The sequence below is a fragment of the Botrytis porri genome (genome assembly GCF_014898465.1).
Source record: "Botrytis porri strain MUCL 3234 chromosome Unknown BPOR_001, whole genome shotgun sequence".
Classification (NCBI taxonomy): Eukaryota; Fungi; Ascomycota; class Leotiomycetes; order Helotiales; family Sclerotiniaceae; genus Botrytis; species Botrytis porri.
In genome coordinates this window covers 1,366,543-1,389,652 of record NW_024066075.1, presented here as the reverse complement: position 1 = coordinate 1,389,652, position 23,110 = coordinate 1,366,543, and the positions used below count along the sequence as shown (strand labels likewise).

General features: G+C 41.8%; 9 protein-coding genes across 9 annotated transcripts; 1 reads left to right on the top strand and 8 right to left on the bottom strand.

Moving 5' to 3' along the window:
* Window positions 1–1,746: 1,746 nt before the first annotated feature.
* EAF01_000386 (uncharacterized protein) lies at window positions 1,747–2,452 on the bottom strand (the record flags this gene model as incomplete). Its single annotated transcript, XM_038908636.1, has 3 exons — window positions 1,747–1,950; window positions 2,063–2,338; window positions 2,438–2,452. The coding sequence occupies 3 exons, from the start codon at window positions 2,450–2,452 to the stop codon at window positions 1,747–1,749; spliced, it is 495 nt and encodes a 164-aa protein (XP_038775542.1).
* A 24-nt stretch (window positions 2,453–2,476) lies between these two features.
* On the bottom strand, window positions 2,477–2,855 carry EAF01_000385 (uncharacterized protein; the record flags this gene model as incomplete). Its single annotated transcript, XM_038908635.1, has 3 exons — window positions 2,477–2,599; window positions 2,647–2,756; window positions 2,798–2,855. 3 exons carry the CDS (start codon window positions 2,853–2,855, stop codon window positions 2,477–2,479), a joined length of 291 nt encoding a protein of 96 aa, XP_038775541.1.
* Window position 2,856: 1 nt separating this feature from the next.
* EAF01_000384 (uncharacterized protein) lies at window positions 2,857–3,965 on the bottom strand (the record flags this gene model as incomplete). Its single annotated transcript, XM_038908634.1, has 5 exons — window positions 2,857–3,222; window positions 3,274–3,387; window positions 3,412–3,720; window positions 3,751–3,882; window positions 3,921–3,965. The coding sequence occupies 5 exons, from the start codon at window positions 3,963–3,965 to the stop codon at window positions 2,857–2,859; spliced, it is 966 nt and encodes a 321-aa protein (XP_038775540.1).
* A 1,396-nt stretch (window positions 3,966–5,361) lies between these two features.
* EAF01_000383 (uncharacterized protein) lies at window positions 5,362–8,022 on the top strand (the record flags this gene model as incomplete). The annotated part of the gene is made up of 2 exons (XM_038908633.1): window positions 5,362–6,322; window positions 6,500–8,022. 2 exons carry the CDS (start codon window positions 5,362–5,364, stop codon window positions 8,020–8,022), a joined length of 2,484 nt encoding a protein of 827 aa, XP_038775539.1.
* Window positions 8,023–11,960: 3,938 nt separating this feature from the next.
* EAF01_000382 (uncharacterized protein) lies at window positions 11,961–12,170 on the bottom strand (the record flags this gene model as incomplete). Its single annotated transcript, XM_038908632.1, has 1 exon — window positions 11,961–12,170. The coding sequence occupies one exon, from the start codon at window positions 12,168–12,170 to the stop codon at window positions 11,961–11,963; it is 210 nt and encodes a 69-aa protein (XP_038775538.1).
* Window positions 12,171–12,797: 627 nt separating this feature from the next.
* Window positions 12,798–13,010, bottom strand: EAF01_000381 (uncharacterized protein; the record flags this gene model as incomplete). Its single annotated transcript, XM_038908631.1, has 1 exon — window positions 12,798–13,010. The coding sequence occupies one exon, from the start codon at window positions 13,008–13,010 to the stop codon at window positions 12,798–12,800; it is 213 nt and encodes a 70-aa protein (XP_038775537.1).
* A 721-nt stretch (window positions 13,011–13,731) lies between these two features.
* Window positions 13,732–14,502, bottom strand: EAF01_000380 (uncharacterized protein; the record flags this gene model as incomplete). The annotated part of the gene is made up of 3 exons (XM_038908630.1): window positions 13,732–13,872; window positions 13,942–14,039; window positions 14,325–14,502. The coding sequence occupies 3 exons, from the start codon at window positions 14,500–14,502 to the stop codon at window positions 13,732–13,734; spliced, it is 417 nt and encodes a 138-aa protein (XP_038775536.1).
* Window positions 14,503–18,003: 3,501 nt separating this feature from the next.
* EAF01_000379 (uncharacterized protein) lies at window positions 18,004–18,612 on the bottom strand (the record flags this gene model as incomplete). The annotated part of the gene is made up of 2 exons (XM_038908629.1): window positions 18,004–18,294; window positions 18,328–18,612. 2 exons carry the CDS (start codon window positions 18,610–18,612, stop codon window positions 18,004–18,006), a joined length of 576 nt encoding a protein of 191 aa, XP_038775535.1.
* A 1,188-nt stretch (window positions 18,613–19,800) lies between these two features.
* On the bottom strand, window positions 19,801–21,489 carry EAF01_000378 (uncharacterized protein). The gene is made up of 2 exons (XM_038908628.1): window positions 21,081–21,489; window positions 19,801–21,035 (listed from the first exon to the last, which is right to left on the bottom strand). Exons 1-2 carry the CDS (start codon window positions 21,088–21,090, stop codon window positions 19,981–19,983), a joined length of 1,065 nt encoding a protein of 354 aa, XP_038775534.1. The 5' UTR covers window positions 21,091–21,489; the 3' UTR covers window positions 19,801–19,980.
* Between the last annotated feature and the right edge of the window lie 1,621 nt (window positions 21,490–23,110).

Here is a 23,110-nt window from a genome sequence, read left to right as displayed (position 1 = left end):
TATATACTATTGGAGTCCACCCTATCAATTTCACGATTACCAGCTTCGATTTGAGCCTGGTATATAACCTTAATCCCAGAAAACTTCGAATTTGAGCTAGTGTTAATCTTCCTCTTTTTTTTAGGTATAATATATTCTAATTTGTGTTCTAATTCCTTTATTTGATGCTTAAACTTTATAATTTCATAATCCTTAATATCAAATACTTTTTGAATCTTTTGAAAGAGTAATCGATAAGTGTATAAGTCTGTTTCTTTTTCAGATTCCAATATTAATATATATTTTCATAGATTATTTGCTTTTTGTGGCGTTTCCTATTGAATCAAAAATGAATCTATATTCCATTAAAGTATAAAATCATTATTTGAAATCGAATTCAAACTTTGAACTTCTTTATTGCTATTTTCAAGCAATAATCTGGATAAAAGAGGCTTAACGCGGTTTTGAGGCTATAAATTTGAAGCTCTTCATCCTAAAGTGATATTATTTAGAGTTAAATTCTTTAATCTTACTTTCTAATAGTATATAAGAAAATTCCTTTTGCCTATAAATGTAGAATCAAATAGTGAACCTAATTTATTAAGCTCATATTAGTATTCATATTTCAGAGAAGAGAATATCGATAAATCAAAAGGTTATAGTATATATAATGTATATAGAGAAAGGAACAAAAGGTGTATATTGTTTTTGAAGCACTTAAGTATAAATTGAATAGTTTCGTGGCTTCCATGCTTATTCAAAACAAGCAATCTAGCCTCTTTTGAGTCAGAAGGGATGGTTTGAGGAATAAAGACCTCTTTTAGCTATACTAAACCTGTTTCATTGATAATCTATTCATTTTCTATAGCATGGAACTTCCAATCCTTATATATATCAAGCTTAATAGAGAATCATTATTATTGAATACTTTTATTCTTATATATAATAAGGAGTAGTAATGCTTTTCCTATAGTAAAGATACACTCAATAAAAGAGATCCAACTTCTTGTGCCAAGCTGCTTCTTTTGAATAAAGCATCTCTCAACACTCTTAAGTATTATACCATTCAAGCCCTAGCCTTCTATAATACCAGCTTCATCCATATTCCATTTGTTTTCCAATTTAATATGAATAATAGCCAGCAAATTCAACGTTTCGAAGAACTTACTAATAATTTCGATAGTAGTATCTGAAACACATTAATTATCGATTCTGATTTGTCTTTTGATTCGAATTTCAGGGTTTCTAAGTAGAAAATTGTGTATCCATTATTTTCCAAGTGTAGATTTATTCCCTTTCACCTCAAAAAAGGTTTTGTTAATTTCTTATATCTATTAATATATAGGATTAATGCCCAAAGCCTCTTGAACTAATATTCATTCAACTAATACTTTCTTTTATATCGAAACTATCTTTTATATATTTTAAATACCTTTTTAATAGAAAAAATAACCTTTTATACAATATTAAAGAATAATACAAAGTATTCTATAATTCAAACCAGCTTTTCTGATAATCATACCTCCTATTATAACACTAAATGCTATAGCAATATTATCTTCAATATAACCACTACTCATAATATAATTGACAATATATCAAATTTTTAAATCAATTGATTCAATAGTTATTGAATCATTAAAGATTGAAGAGAGGTGGTTGGTTAGAGTGGTGAGATTTATGAGGTGGCCGAAAAGTGGGGTGGCCGAAAAGTGGGGGTACTGAACTTACATGAAAAGAATTCAAGGTCTTACAACTCTCGAACTTTCAAACTTTTCTTTCTATCACCGTGGACTCCGTGATGTTACTCTTAGCTGGGCTCTCCCCCCTTTCCCAATCCCCTTCCTGCTTCTTCTTCTTCTTCTTCTTCTTCTTCTTCTTCTTCTTCTTCTTCTTCTTCTTCTTTACAATTCCCCATCTTAATCCAAAGCTGCACAAAAACGCTGCACTTGATCCTCCAGCTGTAAGGTACTAACACATGATCCATCAGCAAATCATCCACATCCATCACTCATGCCGAAATACTCCCCTCACATTCACCTAGAAAGCAAAAGCCAGCGGGCTTAAAGAAGGAACGCCTCACAAAACATCTGATCAAGCTCTCACTATATGCTATTAGTACACTCTCCAACTCCGCGCCTGTCACCAAAGCTCTCGATCTCGTAGCACCACCTACCTGGATGGCTTCTGTGTCGATATTTGGTACATATATATTTAATTCCTTCGTCAAAGAATTTGTAAGAATTCTTGAGGCGAAGGATAGAAAGATTGCGCTACCAAAGTATCCCGAAAAGGTAGCGAGGGAGGAGCCGATCGCGATTTCTGTGGCGGGAAGAGAATTTTGGATTGCAGTTATGGGCTAATAGATTTCTAATAATTGCTTAAAGACGATGTAGGAAGAAAGATGAGATCTTGAGTGTATAGATGAGATATCAGTAAGAGATGGATGTATGCATACCATTTGTGAAACCATTCCTCTTCCAGCGCCAACGAAGATCTAAAATCCAATCCATTCACCGGCCCCAGTATTGACTTTAAACAAACTCATGTAACCAGATCCGATAGCTGAACACATACAGCCTATAATCACCCAAGGGGTGAAAGATCCAGGTCGAGAAACCTTTGCACATCAGTTATATCTCTCACAACTGTTTTAAATAAGACAACAGAGGATAGAAGATACCCAAACTCCCCGCTATGATTGAGCACGCTATAGTCGCCAAAAAAGTCGGCAGCGTTCTCACCCCACTCTCTGTTGGCGTAACCCTTTTGATAGTCTGGAATCAAACCGGTAAATAATACGAGATTACGATCAAACCTCTTTGATTAAGCATTTCAGTCAAACATCCACTATACACTAATCTCTTTCTCAACATATCAAGTAGTATCATTGCGTTTTCTCCGAGTTTGAATTCCCAGTATAGGAATAAGAGAATAAGAATAAAAGAATTGCAAAAGAGATTTGATGATAGTAGCTGATGACCACGGATAGGAAGAGCCGCCCCACTCGAGAACGAGAAGAAATGATATGATGGTGGGTGTGGAGAGGATAAAACCACATTGATCGAGGTGGAGGAATTTCTCTTTTGAAGACAATGAAGTAAGAATAGGGTTGTGGATGCTGGGGATATGAATGAGGAAGATGACGAGAGCGGTTTGGAAACCGGTGGGGAGATTGAGGAAGAAGCCTGGAAATGTTAGGGTTATTTTGATTCTGTAATAATTAGGGATATGCGTACACCACTAGAATTTCGTTAGGAAGGTTTCATAGGAAGGGACATTGGATTTGCTCACTCTCCAAGAAGCATGCTGAGTCAATACACCACCAATGAGGGGTCCGATAACCTGTCCAATAGATGCAGTTGAGATTATTATACCAATAAGAACTCGCATATAGGTTAGAACAAACTATAAACTTCGGGGGTAGAATACTAAAATACTTAGTCGTTTTGATATATGAGCAGCAGCCGCAAGAATCGTAAGAGCCCCATTAAGAATACCAGATCTACCATATACCTGAATTACCTCTCCTGCAATCAACATATCTGATCTTTTGATAGACCGTAGATTAATGTACCCAATTCGAACATTGCAAGGAAACAAAGGAATGTATACTAGACTATCAATAAGCCGAACATTGTGAGGGGTTGCAAGACTTACTTTGAGCGAGAAGAAGGTATAAAGTTTGCCACTTAGTGGTTGCATAGTGCAGCTTGGCGCAAGAATCAATACTGTGGCTCTCTTTCATGATTCATGATGATGCAAACTGACTTTGAAAGTAAATAGGCACTTCCGTACCACCCTGTGAATATTAATGTTCAGTCGGGAGAGTGAAGGAGACAGGCACGGCAGCTTACCTATATCTTTCACATAATGAAACTCGCTTGTAGTGCGTGGTATAGTCTAGTATAAAGTCTAGCAAAGAGAAATATGGAGTATACAAACTTTTCACAAAAAGTTGCCAGGACCGATGAACTTAATGTCATGAGGAGACAAGCCAGAGTCAAAGAAAATACAATCAAAAGGAGATTCGTACCCGTAACTTATTGCTGCTGGATCGTATCTAAGTCCTCTTCATCAATTTTGATAACAATCGAACCAGTAGAAATTGTTTTAGGGACACCTCCTTTCTCAATTGACTTTCGATGTGAGATGTCTCGATTTGGCGAATCTTGAGTGACCATATTGGCGTAGAGAAAGAACCTCCAAGATAACGAAATGGCATACTGTGATATAGGATGCAGCTGCTTTAAGTGATTGGGTGCATGTCATATTTTGGGCCGAACGGGGGCGGCGTGATTACATTTCGCCGTTATCTTGCGACGGGATTGACCCCTCAAATCCCATATCTGATACCACACTGGGCTTTTGAACAAAATACTGCACACTCCCCGCCAGTGCGTCTATTTTTCTCATGGATATTAGAAGAAATTTATAGTTCCGACTCAGCGGACGGTCGTTCGTGCTGTGATATGTGGATAGGTGGTATGTTCATAACTATTGAAAACATGATGAAGAGAGCTCAATTGTATAGTTTGCATCAAAACAGATCGCTATGTATATGCACTGAGTCACGTCAATAACATATTAATGATCTAATCAACGCGTTGGTGGAAAACAATTTGAAGTCATGTTTATTATTATTGTGCCACATGAGCTATCAGGGACAAAAAAATATCGCTAGCTTACCCTCTCTAGAATCAAATTTTTTGGTTTGAGTATAAGATTCATAATTGCGCAAAGTAATGGATATCAATTATCGATAAGTGTAGTGTTTCTGCTCTTATCCTCAACATGCTGAATACCGTGTGGATGGTTAAGAGTTGCCAAAAAAAAAAGTCTTTATAATTTTGGTCAATGTCATGCTCCGTCATAAGGACTGGCGGGCTGTGGAGACCAATCTGCTTCCAACACACAATTGATATCAGCCAATCCATTGATAAGTTACTCTTTTCACATTACTTCTGATTTACTATAGTAATTCAAGAAATACAAATTTCTACTCAATATTAAAAGTTCAAAGAAATTCCCCATCGCCAAAAGCATCTAATATCACAATCACAATTTATTTTAGACACGCTTAAGCACTCTCCCTTTCACTTTCAATATCGTTTGAAAGAATCGGCACCTGCCTTATCCAAATGCGGAATGAAATGTTATAATGTTTTCTTTATAGGCTGTACTAACAAACGAAGCCCTCGCGAAATAAAGGGGTGTCCGGGAGCCCAACAAAGAGCCGGAATGAATACAAAATCTTGGTTCTTAACAACCTATGAAAAAATATGCTTTGGGTTATGACAACTTGATATTGACTCAGTGAAGACTGTTTATCTACGAGCAATTTATTTTTACACACAAATTGGACGATAATCTACACACAAGATGGGGGCCAAAAAGCCACCAAAGGTACCGAAGGTACCAGGAGTGCCAAATTCATTCTTCGGTCCGGCGGGGCCCGCAGTTCCATCGCCAGTACCAGCGCTATCAGCGGAAGATCAAGCAGCAGCAGATCAAGCGGCGGCAGACCTCCTAGCGCAACGGCTAATAGAAGAAGATATGGCCAAGGAAGAAAAAGCAGCGGCAGATGCGTTAGCGGCATCTAAAGCAGCGGCAGATCTAGCAGCGGGTAAAAAACCTCCTGCACAACCGCCGTTCGAAGCTGCACCAGACATTCAAGATGATCCTGTTGCATTGGCTGCCAGATTGGCTCCTGCACGCGTGAGAATTTCGGATGTAGGAAGATGGAACTTATTACCCACACTGGGCGCCGGGCTCCACCCAGTATCAACGTCTGGTGCAGGCCTTTTGTGTGCCATGTATGCTATGACTCTCAGTTACAGCGCCGCGCGAGATCTTGCGGCCCCCGTGGGCACACCTGTTCCATTAAGAGACAATCCAACCGCCGAGGAGTTGATAGAATTTGTGGGAACCGACGAATTCTGGGCCGAGGCGGTAGAATATATGAAAGAGGCTGATATGGTTGATTTTTTTAATGCTGCTACAGGAGAACCGCTTTCTAGTAAGGAGATACTAAGACTAACCAAGTTGTATATATCAGACGAGCCAAGAAATTACAACATAACTACACTCTTTCCGATCCTCAGATGGCTGAACCGCAAATACGGAACGCATTACGTTATCGGGAGTTTTGTTCACGGATTCAATGTTAGATGGGATATCAAAAATAAAATCTGGGAGGTAGATTACCAGGACCCAACGCAGGATCGAGATATGGGAAGAGGGGTCAACCCATATTTGTGGCTTTGGAACGACAATGCAGAGAGTGAAACAAGATCGCTTCATAATGGTGATGAGGCTATAAGCCACTGGATGGGGTTTTCAAGTACGTTACCAGCCTATATTTCCACTCTCCTTCCGTACCCGATGGCATTTTCTCATCTAAGTTCTATATCGGTTCTTTCTCGAATGAACTTTTCATTTTCAAATTCAGCCTTGAATCCCTAATGTCACAAAAGTTGTCCCTTGAAATGGAGTTACTAATTTTCATGCTTCATAACAGCATTGCACAGAAATCTAGATCAAGATTTAATCGATGAATCTGAAGCGTGGTTTGGAAATGAGGTTGACGCTTATCTAGAGGAAGGTGTTTGGATAGTTACGGCCGATGTTGAAGGATACCAAGCGGACCTTGAAGATCACCAAGATCCTAGAGAGCTTAGATTGTTTACTGGTCATTTTGTTAGGGAGCCAACGATAGCTCCAATTGAAGATGCCCCGGATGGTTACATGTGGGTACAAGGAGGCCCATTTTGGGACGGAATTCTGAACGAAGGACTGGTTGGAATCGTTCCAATGAATAGTATAAAGAGGATCACGAAAGACGTTCTCAGAATTGCACATGATGCTGCTGGCGCAACTGTTGCCAATATAATTAAGAACTCTAGCGTTAAAAAAACCGATAAGGGTCTATGGCAAGATTTCTTGGTCCACCGTGCCATTGAGCCGACCACGAAGATCGGTGCAAAATACGCCAATCCAAATAACCCAGCAAAGAAGTTTGTTGCAGGTTTCGCATTCGAAGATGGCGAATTTCTGGTTGACACACAAGAACCACTCAGATATCTACGCCCTCGCATGATAAAATTGGATGGAACGAGAGGAAGAGTCAAACCTCGTAACCTTCAGTACTTGGAAAGGGCATGGAGGCTACCCGAGGTGCTCCCCATTCCAGCCTCAGGTACCAAGAAGATACCAACCACTTCAGCGCCGCCTGGTAAAAAAAACCTTTTAGGCACATCCAATAAATCAGATCCTAAATACAGATATAGACCTACCATGAAAGCAGAAGACTTTAAGATAGCGGACCTAAGAAACCACTGCAAAGCTCGAGGCATGGTCGCCAAAGATTATGGGAGGAAGAAGGTCACGATGTTGGCTAAGCTTATCGAGCACGATGAAAAGAACGATAATGCTGTCCGACCCACGGGGAATCAGCCGGCTAAACCAGCTGATTCTAGCCACTTCCTACCTATGAGACGTGTCATGGTAGATATCGCAAAAGACGCCGGCCCACCTAAAATGCCTCCATTTTTCGCAACAGAAATAGTAGTGGAGTTGGGTAAAGGTGACATTGTCAATCCTGCGACTTGGATAATCGATTATGAAGGTCATGTTGGCAGGATTGATGATGATAATCTTGAGCCAATAGAGAGAGCTTGGGGGATAGAACTTGATCCAATCAGGTGGAATCTGGCTTTAGATGCGATGAAAAAGGAAGTGGGCTATGATAAGCCTCCCAAGCCCGCAGGTAAACCTGCAAGCAAGCCTCTCGACCCTAACGCTAATCCTGCCGCCAACCCTGCAGTCAAAACTGCCGCCAAACCTGCAGCAAAACCTGTAGCCAAGCCTGCAACCAAGCCCGCCGGCAAGAAAGTGGCTTTTGAAAATCCTCCATCTCCAGGCTCTGCAGCTCCAGGTGTTCCGGCTCCAAATTCCCCAGCTGGAAAGACGGTAGGAAAAAGACCTGCTTCTTCCTCTGCGGAGCCTGCCAACAGAAAGACAAAGAAGAAGAAGAAGAAGTGAGTGGCAGCGGCAGCGGCAGCTACAGCCAATACAACGAAGAACTATCTGTAGCTTCCGCTATCGGTGCCAACTCCGTTTCTAGAGCCTCTCCACAAATACACCCTGGCGAAATGGCCGGGTTCTTTCAGCTATCAATAAACCACGGGGTAGCTCGGGAAAGCGAATATGGACTGGCGAATAAGAAAGCTTTCATGGGAGGGAATCTGAAAATTGTGTTGCTTGTGTATTGATATAGTGAGAATTTTTGAAATGCTAGAGTTTTATCTCTCATAGTAATATTTGATATTTGACCTGCAGCTATGCATGTAATCTGATGATTAGAAATGAATGAGATGACAAGTAGAACGCCTACGGCGGACAATGAGATGAAAGTCAATCGATTGAACTGCTGGAAAGGCTTTTGTTTCTGAACTTTCATTATGTTTAGTCAAACATCATGAGATACAGATACGCAGACCTGTATACCTAAGTAACTTATTATAAGCTCATGGAGTTAGGTATGTAACAAAATAATGTGAAGCAGTGAATGCTAAATTCAAGAGGTGAGGAGATGAGGAGATGATTAGATACCTAGATCAGCACTTGGACCAACCATTAACAAACAAAAATTCAAAGATCACCTGACATTTGATTCAACTTCTCGACTTGACATCTTTTCTTCCTCTTCTGATCATTTCCATCTCTTGTAATTATTCTTTTTCATAGTCTTCATGTCTTTGATACAAGCAAAAAAAGGCTATTTGAAAGCACACTTCATCCAGAGGTAGAATCGTCTGTTTCTTCTGTCTGTAGAGACGACTACCTACTGAGATACCAATATCAATTTCGTTGATAATCGAGATTATCGAGATTGGCTGGGTAACGGTCTATTCCTCTTGGTCAACAAAACAAGATGAGACTAATACTCACTGGAAGAAGTATACATATAAGGTTATCGATATAAGCTAGGATTCTGCAAGCCAATTGCAAATATCAAGTTCGGGATGTTTTGAACATCCCGGAAAGTGCTCACCAATATCGAAAAAGTAATCAATGGCACAGCTCTTCCATTAATATACAGAACGAGGTGCCTCAGTACCTACCATCAAGGGTCTAGTTGCATAGAGACCCCACTTAATCTTACAGAGTATACTTATCTTTGACTCCAGAGATCTTACTTCAAGTCAGAATCATCAAAGTAGCAGAGATCGAAACATGTCTTCCAGATCTACTCTCATCTTCAAAAGTATCGATGACCTCGACCTTAAAGTCGACATCATTTATCCATCTTCTCTCACTGGACTGGAGCAGTCTCAACAGCAGTACTTTACCTCCACGGTGGGGGCCTTACTGGTTTCGATCGAGAACATATTCCTCCTCATATCGCTCGACCCTGTCTACTTCGGAATTGGCTCATTATTAGCGCAGATTGTCGTCTCCTGCCTCAAGCTAGTGCCCAAGATATGTTGGAAGATGTGATATCCGCATACGACTTTGCACACAAAAGGCTCCGGGAGCTTCTTAATTTTAAGAAACTCGAGAATTAGAGAGTTGATATCATTCTCATGGGTTCAAGCGCTGGTTTGTACTTCTGGATTATCGATCGGTATGACTTAAGACTCTGGACTGAAATTTCCTAGGTGCTTATCTATCATACATTTCCAAACCCCATCTCTCACCTCCACCAGTGGCAGTCTTTATATACTATGGCTGCCCAACCTTCCACGATCCCAAAAACCATTTCTCCAACAGCAAAACTCTTTTCAACGAAACCCCCTACCCTGAACCTCGATTTGCGTATTTCCTCGCAAGCCCCCCAAGCATTAACCCAACACCTTCTTTCTTCCTAATATTCAATCCATCCTCTCTTCTTTCGAACTTTTCTCGTGATCCTGCATACAAACCTCTGCCTAAGGGTGAATTTGAAGACCGTTCTTCACTATTCTTATGGTTAGTCCAAGAGAACAAATTATCTGAGTTGTGGAAGAGCGTTGATCAGGGGTTGGAAAGTGAGGTTTGGATAGGGTTTGGCAAGACGATTATCGTGTATGGAGATCAGGATGAATTGATTCCATACTACATGGCAAAACAAGGTGTTGATGTTATTGGTAGAAATACCTTCAAAAATCCAAAGTAGATCTGTGCTGATAGTATTTAGGACTGCATGATGCTCAATTGTTTACTGCAATCGGCAGGAAGCATGGTTGGGATATGCCCTTGTTTCTTGGAGATCCAGGGTTAAAAGAAATTGAAGAGGCTTTGGAAGCTTTGGATGAAATCATTTTTAAATCTCAAGGAGGGCCTTTGTCTTGAGACCGACCTCAATATTTCGTAAACGTCAATAAAAAGCGGAAGGCAGTGTTTCTGTACGGGGAATTGATAAAATAAGAGTAAAGACAAGGATGTAAACTAAATCCTTGACGCTCAAATTATCACTCATTAATCTGAGCCATACAAGGTCTCCATGACGCAAAACTCCTTTGCAACACGAAACCTCATTTTGATGGGTAATTTAGCAACACGCAAGGAAATTAACAAGCACTTTTTAGGTTCACCTACTCCAGCTAAGCTATCAACAACACCTTTTCACACAAGATAGATCAACAATAACCGGACGAAGTGGCTCACGAACCAACTATATCTACCATCGAAGCTTGCGTTGGATCCGGTCATGAATAGAAAAGCACCCGAAGCAAGGAATGCAGAAGGCTCGCTGGTAGGATTATCAGGAAAGTCTTTTCTTGTTGGTAAGAAGCACAGTTAAGCCGCAAGAGTCCAGCAATTAGGCTATCAAATTTCAACGATTTCGACCTTGCACAGGCTGACGGGAGTACTGTTGCAGGTAAACTCATCACAACCATATCTTGTGTTTTTGTGTTGACCACGAGTGATGGTAATTGTGAAGAGCGCTAAGTGGCGGTCATCACCCATGTGACTCTCCCTTGAATAGTCCTACATGAGCTTTTATGTTTTTATGACCTCGGCATCGAGTTCCTTGAGCCTTGAGCCTTGAGACTTCCTTCTTGATGGGACTAGAGCGGCCTTAGCATGTTCTGGTGTCGTCTTAGGCACTTTTAACCTCCAACAGAGCAAGAACCGAAAGAGAGCAACAAATCAGTGGATTTGGGGTTGAGGTGTTTTTTGAGGTCTGCGTGCTCTTTTTCAGTTTTCGCTCTGTTGGGTGTTTATCGATTGTGGGGCCTTTATCGCTAGCAGTCGTAGGGAGAGTCGGATTGAGATTGTCAGTGCGCGTGCGACCAGGCGATAGATTAGAGAGGGAGTGCGGTTTCCTCTTAGTAAAAAGAAGTTTAGGATATCGTCTCCGTCGAAATTTGTACTGCGCCCTCTGACTTATTGAGGGGCAGAGCATTTAAAGTTCTGCAATGTCCCACTTGTTTGCGCTTTGTGTAAGCGGAGTGGCAACATCTTCAAGTCTCTGAATGGAAGCCGTTCCTTGATCTCAAGTGGAGCGATGGCCCCTCAATGATGGTTAAATGAAACATTTTAGCTGTCCGTCGTTTCATTGTAGACTGGATACATTTGACCAGCTTCCTGATGATAGCTGGGAGTGCTCTCGCAGCGACCGTTACCTGAACGACATTTTTGCTTAAGCAAGGTCAGCGGGTGGAGGAAGCTGTTATCCGGATGCCATATGTACACTTTTCATCGCTGGTAGTCGTAGAAACAGCACCAAAGTATCTTCGAACTCAACAGAATCACAGAACGTCCTTCTGTATTGTTTGAGAATGGTATGTCTCTCAAGCCAGAGGATTCTCCTTCCGTTGAGTTCATTTTCTTTCAACTGTAGCTCCCACGGTGTGGCGGTCGATCAGTGTCACGTCGTCTTAAAATCTGCGCAGAATCTTACTATATGGATAATTGAGATTAGTCGTTGTACCTTTTTAAGAAGGAATCAAGAATGATGGCTACTTACACTTCTTATTGTCTCGCTGTTCAAGTTATTTCGCAGGTTTGAGTGGGGAGGGCGCTACATATTGTTGTCGGCAGCCCTCTCCAGGGTATTTGCTATCACCAATGGCGTCATAAGCAAAGTCGTGTAGCTGTTCCGCGAGGACCACGACGGAGGCCGAAGCTTTGACACGGCTATTTTTCTCTTGGATTGGAGATACTGGACCTCTCTTGTCGCGTTGAGTACGAGACTCCTCCATTGCGGCGAGCGAAGCTTTCGAAAAGTAATTCGTAAGCAAAGTCGTGTAGCTTCTTGGTCGCTGACTTGACCAATTAGTTACAACTGAATAATATCCGTAATCAGTACCCTCGAAAATATTGGTGATATTTTGAACCTACTGAAAAAGACTGAGCAGAGACAGTCGCATTTTCTGCGATTATCTGCGGGCTTCCGTTGGACTTGATGCACCCGGGAGCAAAGGGGCCAAAAGCATTGACGGCGGCATATAGTCCTGGAGTTTACTTCCATCAATAAAATCTTCTCGGAACCGTCGCAGGAAACCACTGCAAAAAGGTTAACAAATATGGCGTGAAAATATTTCGCGTGGATTCAAGCTTTCTGGGATTATACCTACCAACACAGCAAAAATACAAGCACGATCACAAAAAATCACTAACACCACCACAATCACCATGCACGCCGAGGCGGCTAAGGTGAACGAAATATATTATTATTTAATAAACTAATATACAAAACTATGACAACAAAACAGAGTATGCCAAGTTACAACGCGACTTGGTAACAGACCCATACACGAATTTGTTGTTGAACTAAGTCGCATTGCGACTTGGCATACTCCTTGCATCGGGATTGCAAGTTAAATGCCTCAGTGGCTTGCTGGTGTTAATCGTGGCACCTTGGTGGCCTTGAAATTGACTGATCCGCAGGAGATAACTCTCGATGTATGTGCGAACACTAGGCGAGACGCCGTCGGTGATGCACATGTTTGCACCGCCGTCTCCAATATTGCTGGTGTTGGTTGTGGAAGAAACCTAAGTTCGTGGTTCCTGGCTCTTGCTTTGAACCATAACTTCGGCATTCTTGGGGTCAAGCCCAAGTTCCCCATTGTATGCTCTTGCATACCATTGCCTCCCCGGACAGGTTGGCATGCTGGTGTTAATCGTGGTAAAGCTTAAGTTCGTGGTTCCTGGCTCTTGCATACCATCTGAGATCCTCTAGGCCGGAACCCATAACTTTGGCAGTCTTAGGGTCAAGCCCAAGAAGTCTACAAGAAGGTGGCGTGCTGGTGTTGATCGTGGTAAAATTCCAAGTTCGCGTCGAGGCTCTCGTATGTCATCATCAGCTTCGGAGTTTACCACCGTCTAGGATTTGAGAGAAGTTATCTCATTCCTGAGACGTGAGCGTGTATTGTTCAGCACCCCTGAGAGTGTCTCAAGGAACTGCGAACCATCAAGATTCATACATGAAAGGTTTCATGCCAATGGTATAAACAGCCGCGGAACTTGAATTTGCGAAAGACGAGCTTGATCATTCTAGGTTGATAATTTGGAAATCTTGCAACTTGATGAGAAACGAGTCCATTTCTTGCGAGCTACTGCAACTACCGTGACAATCTTGCCCACTGACTTGTGTGGTGTGGACTTCACTTCAAGATTGAGCCATTTGAGTCGGTTCACTCCCATGGATGAACCAACGGAGGAGCTTCATCTCGCAGTGTTGGTATTCAGAATCTTACGCAAGAATTTGGAGCGCTACTAGTAGTGTCAGAAATGGTTTGCTCATGATAACAGATGAATGGCTTACAGTTCGGGGAATTTGGACCGCGGGGTCTTCGAAGACGGCGCCAGCTGTAATCTTTCTAGGATCGCTGAAACAGCAGTACACAGTTCAATCTTGATCGTGGTCCATCTTCCCAAAATGGAGACGAGAAGCTCGGAAGACTAAGATCGATCTGCAGAAAAGAGCCGTTAGCAAAGGTTGAAAAAAGATGATGGAAGATCTCGACATACCTGGGGCATACTGACTTTAAGACCAACACCTTGGAGTCTTCCCACCTCACAATCACAGCTCTGAGAATTCACATCGACAGAGGCACGTCCGGAGACGGCTAGAGAGAAAAGAATTTATTATTACATAGCACTAATAACTAATACACTGTCTATCACCACCGATCTTTATCCAAATGAAACCGCCATCTTTATTTCCACCATGCTCTTCTGGTTGGTGTAATATCTAATGGTGAGGTTAGTCTTCACTCTGATTGTGATGTTTATGGAAGGACAACTTACTTGTTCAGAATGTTAGCAAGAACCATAGCCGGTGGTACTTGAATGCTGCTGCTACTTAGGTTGAAGTTTCCTGGGTGGTGCTATCGAGTTGCTCCGGGACTGACGTCGAGAAGTCATTGGTAGAGGGCGGTTGTTATCTTGCGGTGCTGAGTGCTGAGGGTCTGTTTTGTAATTTGGATTTGGTTGGATTTTTGTTCTTCGACCACGGGCATAATCGTTATGGTAAGAACAAACCGGACCCCCAACACTCAGTTTGTGCATGGCAAGTAGCCAGAGCACCATGGTTTTCGAGGCTCTGTGTTCTTTCTCTGTTCTCTCGCGGTTGAATCTCTATCGTGCGATTACGGCCTCATTTTCCGCTGAAAGGGAGCTCGAACAGAGAAAGAACACAGAGCCTAGGATTCGGCACAAGAAGGAATTTTCGAATAGACCCCTACATCTTGGAGTCCTAAGTTCGTCAGCTAGTTCTTTTGAAATGTGGGAGATGAATATCACTTACTCCTGATTAGACCACGCAGGTCACAACCTGGGTGAGGAGTGGATGATTGTTGATTGGCCATATTTTATTGTCTGCTATTTTATCACGTTAGCAAAGATCGGATGTGAGCATGGAGTTCTATTGACCTGGACTTGGAAGTGGAGTTCGGGTCTTTTGGGGTGGCTCGACTTCAGGATCGCTGGTGCCAGGATCCTCCATTGTCTTCAGCTTGAATAGGTTAGTCCTGCCAGGAACATAAAATTGAATCAAGTGGATAGAAAGTAAGAAGGAAGAAGGACGGATGGACAAGAGAAAGACTTACTTGAGGTGTCCTCCACCACTCCACCACCATATTTCCCCGCAGACTTCTTCGTTTCAGTCATCCGACAACCCACTGATAATTTAGTCAGCATGATCCATTTCTAAAATCAACTCAAGGTGAGAAACGAAAAACAAAAGAAGCTTACTTAAATCCCCCACCGCCACACCACCACCATATCTCCCCGCAACTTCTTCTCCCTATCAACTCTTGATCTATCAATAAACAGAGTCAGCAAGCGTCGGCTTCATTTGAGCAGAAAGAGGAAACTTACCTGAAACTCGCACAGCACACACCACCACTAGATTTCCCAGCAGACCTCCTCTTTCCATAAGCACTGTTCTCACTCTGAGCAACAGGCTGCAATTCGATGCTACCAAGGTTTTAAATCGAAGTTGACAGCTGGCACTCGGAGAGCCGCTTCTGGTGACTTCAATCATCAGTCACAAGTGACTGATGATTTTCATCGATACGCTCAAAGCCTGTGGGTTAGGCTAGGCAGGAGCAGGAGCCAGTTCTCCATTTGGTGAGAAATTGCTTCTCTTCGATTATAGAGAACCAGCCCCCACTCCGCCATGGTTTGTCATATAATGGCGTCATTTCAGTTGTTTGATTACCTGTGGATGCACATGGTTAGTAAAGTTCTCAGCATGAATTGGGAGAGATGGGATGAACATGCCTGCCGATAGTCTTGGCACCACCTGCAGTGGGTAAGACCGAGGTGGGCCGCTCTTGTCCCGCTCCCTCATCTGTTTAAGAATCTGAAGAAAATAGAGTGTTAGCATATGATTACTTTCAGGTTGACTGATTGGTCAAAGATGATGATGGTAAACAACAAGTGTGCGTGGGGAAGTTTTTTTTTCTTCACAAACCGTATTGTATTTGTTTCACTTTGAGAGGACGGAGCACAGCACACCATGGACGTGGGTGTGGATCGTTTTGATGTGACTGGAAGATGAATTTCCTGTGCTCCGTCCTCTCCGATTTTGTTGAAAATATCGTGAGGAGGCGAAGAGTTCTAAGATAAATCCTATCGTCAGTAAATGACTCTTGGCAGGTACCTACATTCAGTGGATGATAGATCATACTGATGAAGTATGATGTTGCTGAATTGAAGGCAGAGAGAATAAGTCTGAACAAGGGTTCGATCTCGCATACCTTTTTGTATTTGTTTCACTTTGAGAGGTCAGGGACTTATGGGTGCCCTGCCTCTCCTTGTTTTTTTGTTTTTTTGAACGATGAGAAAGTCTGTCGCTGAAGCAGAATTCATTGTTAGTAAGGCATCCTCTCGATCTACATTAAGTATCTAAGAGATATATGATGATTTGTAGATGCCTGTGATGGAATAAAGTTGAAGTCTTCGATCTCACATACCTATTTGGATTATCTTCGCGTTGAGAGGACGGAGCACATATGGCAATCGAGTTAAAGGCGCTGTGCTCCGTCCTCCCATCATCTTCTGTATAGTAGGGTCGAGAAGTCGTCCCTTCTATAAAGATTGAAGAAGAAGATGAAGATGAAGAAGAAAGAGGAAGAGGAGGAAGCTTTCGATTTGTTGATATATTTTGTGGGAAACCTGAAATCACCAAAAGTGCGCCAGATCAAATAGATTTCCAAAGCGGCATAATTCCCAATCTTCTCTAGCGTAGGAAAAGCAGATCAAAATCAGACCACTTCCCTTCTCATCTTCTTCTTTCCTTTCCTTTCTCTTCCTTTCCTTCCAACTCATCAAGTACCATGGATCCTCACAGTAATATCCCATTATTACTTCCTGAGTCTCACAGCATGATACTTAATGCAGATCAAAAATGGATATTAACATTCTCATAGCAAAGTTATTGCGACTGGGAAGCAAAGTTATTCAAACATAGTCGGGGAGCCACAGCTTCAAGTACCATCGATTCTTGCAGTTGAAGATCTTCCATATCTCTCTGTTTGAATCATCAGGTGTTGCTTGTTGCAGATTGAAGTGAACTTCAATGTGCTCAAGGCAGAGTCTATCTGTGAGGGGGACTTACCACGTTCATACATACATGCAATTTATTTCTCGTAGAATGATTTGGAAAGGTTTGGCTGCTGGGAGACCTGAGGTATTAACGCGTTTTTGTTTTATCATATGTATCTAAATATAATCTTCAATAACTCTCTGAATATATGTCGTCCACTGTATCAACTCTATATGTGATGATTGAACTACCTAGTAATTAAATCGTCATTCCTTACTTGCGACATTCTCCAGTCCATACATGTACCGCCCTCCCATCTTCAGCTTATCTCATTATTCCAGTCGCAGCCTTGCACCCCCCAGATTTTATCCCGCTCTCAGCCTCATGCACTGACAAACATCACCTCTGTCATAAAAAGTTCTTTTTAAAAGAATTGATCTTTATCATCCCCCATAAGATAATTCGAACTGTCTGGATGCTCATTTTTGCATAAACAATTAAACTCAAGGCGGTCACTCGAACCGAGAATCCCCTAAATAACAAGTCCCGAAGTTCTCCCATCCCTTCACATTGTTGTTCATTCAGCGTCCACAATACTACCTACATACAAACATCTATTCTACCAGAAGAAAATGATTTGATTTCACCAAATACTATTCTCATTGGCTGTTACTTCAACTAATTCTAATTACACAGGAACTCGCTGATATGCTCATACGCCCGTATGATTCTATCTTAAACTCTACGCAAAATGAACAAAACGCAAGGCAGCGCCCTCATTAACTTCTAATCAATCCGCGTTATACTCTAAAATACCTTATTCTATCAATGGCATACACGAAACATTGGACAGAATTCATTGTAGACTTACAAAAACGTGACACGCCCAGCTGGAATTAATCGACTCCCTCATCTACAAACTCTATGCACTCTTCATCTATTCATCGAGTGTCGAATAAGTCCGTCCACTCTTTTACGAAGCACTTTCACAAGATAATCTGTCAAATCCATAATTGTCATGTCTGATAAGCTGCACATGACTACCCGGAATCCCCAGTCATCTTATGAAAAGGTAGAGTCGTGTAATGTATGCACTTCAAGGTAAATGGCTGGAGTAGGATCATGCCTATGGGTCTGGTTTGTTCACCGAAGCACCTTTTGGTGATAAACTTTAGATACATACTAGAAATCACATGAAGGGGAGTTTTAAATTTGCCCTCCTGTATTTTTTTGGCGTAGTTACTGTAGTGCTCGGGATGTTTTAATCTGTTTATTTTGAGGTTTTGAGTGATGATATCATAGATAAATTCCTCTAGCCATGTATGGGCCCCCTATTTGCATTGGCATTGATTTGAGAGCCCAACATACCATTCTGTATCTCTCTTTGCATTTGAAGAGGCCCGAAATTGATTGAGTCTACAGAAAGTGTGTGGTGTGGGATTATTCCGCAAATACAGGTATTCGAAGATAAAGTGTTTGAGCGCAGCCACGAAGACGTAAATTTGAGAGACACACATATCTATCTGCGGCGTTGGAGGAAGGGCTGCCACTGTTGGACAGCTTAGGAGGTCGCTTCGAGGATCCTTAGCTGCCTTGATAGAAACTGAAGATTCTGAATTCTTCAATTCCTCATTAACTATCGGAAACATTGATGTTTTACTACCTCAAAGTTAATCGGGCGTTTATCGGTCGCGCAGAAAGAGATTGTCTCGAAATCGAGGTATTTCAAAACTTCACACTCGATAGAATAGCCATCAGCCCTGAAATATAGGAGTTCTTTGAGTACTTCAACCGTATATCACATCACACTTCTTTGTGTAAGGGGGTGAAGATGAAGCAAAGGGATGTTTTCGAACATTTCATCATCTCCTCCCTAATATCTCCATAACATCTCAGATAGCTTTATAGTCTCAGAACAGTATTTTCCTTTTTCCTGTGAGCACATGAAGCTTTTTGGAGATGTCAACGAGGTTCATCTTTACACCAATTTTATGCGTAGAAGGCTATATAAGGGACATGCAGCATATTCAGCAATGTTAACTTCCATATCATACATAATCCGAAGTACCATCGTATTTTCTTAAATTCTATCATCCTAAGACAGATCAAATGCGTCTTTATAGATCTTAATACCTAGGTCAATATTTTCCCGCAAATTCCTTCTCTGAGGCCCTTCGAACTTGAGTGAATTCCACTGAAGTCCTTTTTTCTATTTACTTTCCCTTGGGCAAATTTTCTGCTAAAATTTCCTCGGAATTTCCTTTTCTCAATATCTTGAAGAGCTCTAGTCTCTTCACCCTTATCCCAAGACAAATCATAAGACCATCCAGAATCATCTCGAATTTGGAGTTCCGAAGAGGCAATCAACTGGCGGCGTCTTAACCTTCTTCCCCGGATCCGTCTATTTGTATACCATAAAAAAGTGCTGAGCATGCCATGTCAAACCTTGCCATTTTCTGGTCTTTATCTGACATCGGGACGGGGTATTAAAGTTCCAGATTTATGAGCACTACAGTTGCTATCTGTCATATGTGTATATTCGATGTCGGAGTTGCTATTACTGATGCTGGAATTGAAGTCTTGACTAATAAAGAATATTGCTTGGTGGGAATTTGGACTGTGGTTAAAGTAAAGATAAATAACAGATTTCGAATGCCAGCAAAAGACGAAATTATAAAATAGACAATTAGATATATGCGCGTAGAAAGATAAATTAATTGATGGTGGTGGGTTGTGAGAAAGAGAAATAGAAACAGGACACATTGATAACGTTCATCATTTTAGTGCATTTTAGAACAGAAAGGTTGTGTCAAATGGTAATAATTATTCTTGCTCTATTTGACAGATCTATCTTCCATGAATGATAGATCCTTTGGTTTGAGGAAGTTGCCTGTAAAACTTTAGACTGGAAAGAGAAAGAACATCCAACGCTAACATGATTGTAGTCCATGCAATATCAACAAGTTTTTTGAACCTTTTCAGACCCCTCCATATATTGCTTCATGCAAAAAGAAAGTCTAGTTAGATTCTACCTTGGATTCTAGCACTCTAGGAACCGCTCGTATACCCAAAGCATGTGTTATCATTCTTGAAGCGACAGTGATTGTCGTTTTGGGTCTTCTCGGTATGGATTGGTTGTCTCTTGGCAAGACTGAGGTAGTGAGGCGTGCCTTCGAGTTTTTTGTATTGAAGATAGGAGAGTACACCGCTCCGAGACTATTCGAACTCGTAAATACACTGCTTCGGAATGATTTTAAGATTTCGGCAGGATGTGGTCTCCTCGCTGATGTTGACGTGATTGATGAAGCTCGTGACTGAGGATCGCTGAGTCGTCTTTTTGGGCTTAAAGTTGACCGTGTGGCTCTTGACTCTTGATTGCTCGGCATTCTCAAATGTGAATCTCTACGCTCCCTTCCAAGGTCTCTACTTCTTCTTCCGGATACGCTAGGCAAACTATGGGACGCCACCGAGCTTGTATAATTTTGAGGCTTGAAGAGTTCACCTATCGTGGGTGGAGCTTTGTCGTCGCTTCTGCCTTCAAATGGTACCGGTTTGCCTCCTTTTTCTAAAAGAGTCATTTTCTCTTCAGACTCCTCATGGTTCCCAAAGGTATCTCTAGACTTTATTGCTTCGCAACTGTGCCCAGATGTATTATTGTTCTCGAGAGTGATGAATTCTTTGGTGACAACCTTCATGATGATTGCTCCCGTTTTCCCCGCCTTATCTTTACCCACCTCTCTTGAATCTCCCTTTCCAGTAAGCAGATCTAGTTCACCATTTTTGATTGTGCTTGATAGCTCGATCGGGACCGCGGCAACAATAAGACGTTCAGAATCCTTCTCATTCTGTTCTGCGAAAATCTCTCTGGCGCCAACTTGCACGTCAACCTTCTTCTCGATGAGTACTGGTGCACTAAAACCAACTATAACCCAGTCGACTCGACCCCCAGGAAGTATATTTTTTTGCCACATTACTTTATTTCGTGTGATATTCTCGACCCGTTGTCGAGTTGAAACTTCGACATTGCACTGTTCTTGCTTTCGGTCTCGAGAAGCTAGGTTCTTGATACTGGCTGCAGCGCATTAGCAAATGTCTCCCAGACTGAAATCACTCTTACTTTGCGACATGACTTCCGTTGATATCGATATCGGTGGATTTTCCAATTATTTGCGTGATTGAGATGGCTCTTGGATCGCGGATTAATGGCTGAGTTCTCGATAGACGGACGGTATGAATGTTGTATCAGAAATGCGCAACTTCGTGAGAGAGATGAAAATTGTATTATGAATAATAATCACAGTCCCTTCATTGAATATATGTGGGACCTGGGAGGAGGTATTTTCCCTTGTCTTCTACGAAAAAAGGTGTAGAAAGGTGAATTTGAGACATATGTTTTGGATTTCGGATTCTGAGAGAATGTGAAGCCTACGACTGGATCAAAATAGAAGGTGCTCCCAAACAAGAATCGCTCTTTACTTCTCGAGAATCTATATGATAGGAGAACTGACAAAGGATCTCATGGCGAGGAGAATGGATTTTTATGGTAACAAGTTGTAGTTTTCAAAGTTGCAGATGATGAATGAGGAGATGGTGTTTGGGAAGTAAGAAAAAGAAGCGACTTAGGAACTTCACCTAGAAAGAAAAAAAAAATTGAAACGCATCAAAAAGCTTTCTAGTTTACTGTATAATCTTATATCAGAACCGAATATGCATTCAAAGAGTAGGTTGATGTCTGAAAGATGATTCAATTGAGGATTGGATTTATCATGTGACTCACTCTTGGTCATGTGATAATCAACGCACAAACTAATATCTTGAGCTCTTGCGTGCTGCATCAGTATGAACATTCAAAATCCCTCAAGTAATGAACCACAATACGCCCCGAAACAGATAAATATGATATCTCCAACATCCTGCAAACTGCTCAGTGCCATATATGCTGTTGAAGCTCAACTGCAGACTCTCCTATGCATATAGGTGAGCTTTAAGAGAAATAATCTATTTTAAGAAGCCCCGCGGTCCTCATAACATAGAATGAAAAGATCTGGCTTGTTTTAGGTGCTGAATTTCTCTATTGGGCATACCATAACAAGTTGCTGCAAAGGCGCTCAGCGACTAAAGTTGCGAGTATCAACTTGGAGTGCTTTACTATTCTTTGCCAATATGGAAAGTGTGCTTCTGGGTGAAAAGAAGTAGAGAGTAGGCGAAATGAAAGATTTTTCTGGTTCCTATGAAGTCCGACCCGTGATTGTGAGCGTGGGATGAGGGGCAACTGTAAGCTCCTGGCACCGAGCAGATCTAGTTTTGAGATGCTTTAAGGTTTTATTGTTAATTTTAGCGTATTCTAGAATCGTTTCTTCAGATGCTAGCAGATTTCATCACTCTCGAGTGAGAGTGAGAGTGAGAGTGAGGTGATGGAAGACGGTCCACTCGTTCACCTTTGCTGCAATTGAGGTTCTTCCTGTATTCTTTCGCAGTGGTGTCTGAAAGATGAAATCTGGCTTACCTTCTTTGGCACCAGGAATAACTCATCACTGGTACTTTCATTGTTTTTCTTTTTTCGCTTGACTTAGACATCAGGTTGATGTTAAGCTCGAGATATGATACTACCACCCTCTGGTAGGGTCGGGAACGCATCTATTCAGGCACATCACATATCCAACAGATGCTCGTGTGTCCTGCAAGCCTGGTTTGGTACTCCATATCCACAACACAGTTTCCCCTGGTCTTAAAGCATGGTTTATCTCGCTGCATTACTACTACTCAAATGATAATATGGAATTCTAATAGGAAAACCCTTAATTCGACAGCAAATCTCATTGCCACCTTCACACAAAGATCATCCTACCAGTACGAATCCTAAGTCTCGGTGCACTTGCGACCGCGTGTTTTCTTTCTCATATACGTCACCTTATTTAGTATTTCCAGCCCATATCGAGAATGCACCTGCTCGTGTGCTGGCCCTGTCAACAACTCGTGTACAGAGGCCACATCTGATATCTATGCGATCATCTGTTACTAAAATGAGAAGCTGGAGAACACGGTGTTGAAGTATGCTTCTCTCCCGAAATATCAAATTTATGGTTGACCTAACTAGCCCCATGTTGCCGAAGTTTTGGCCAACAGTTGCTTGCTACCTTCCGTTCT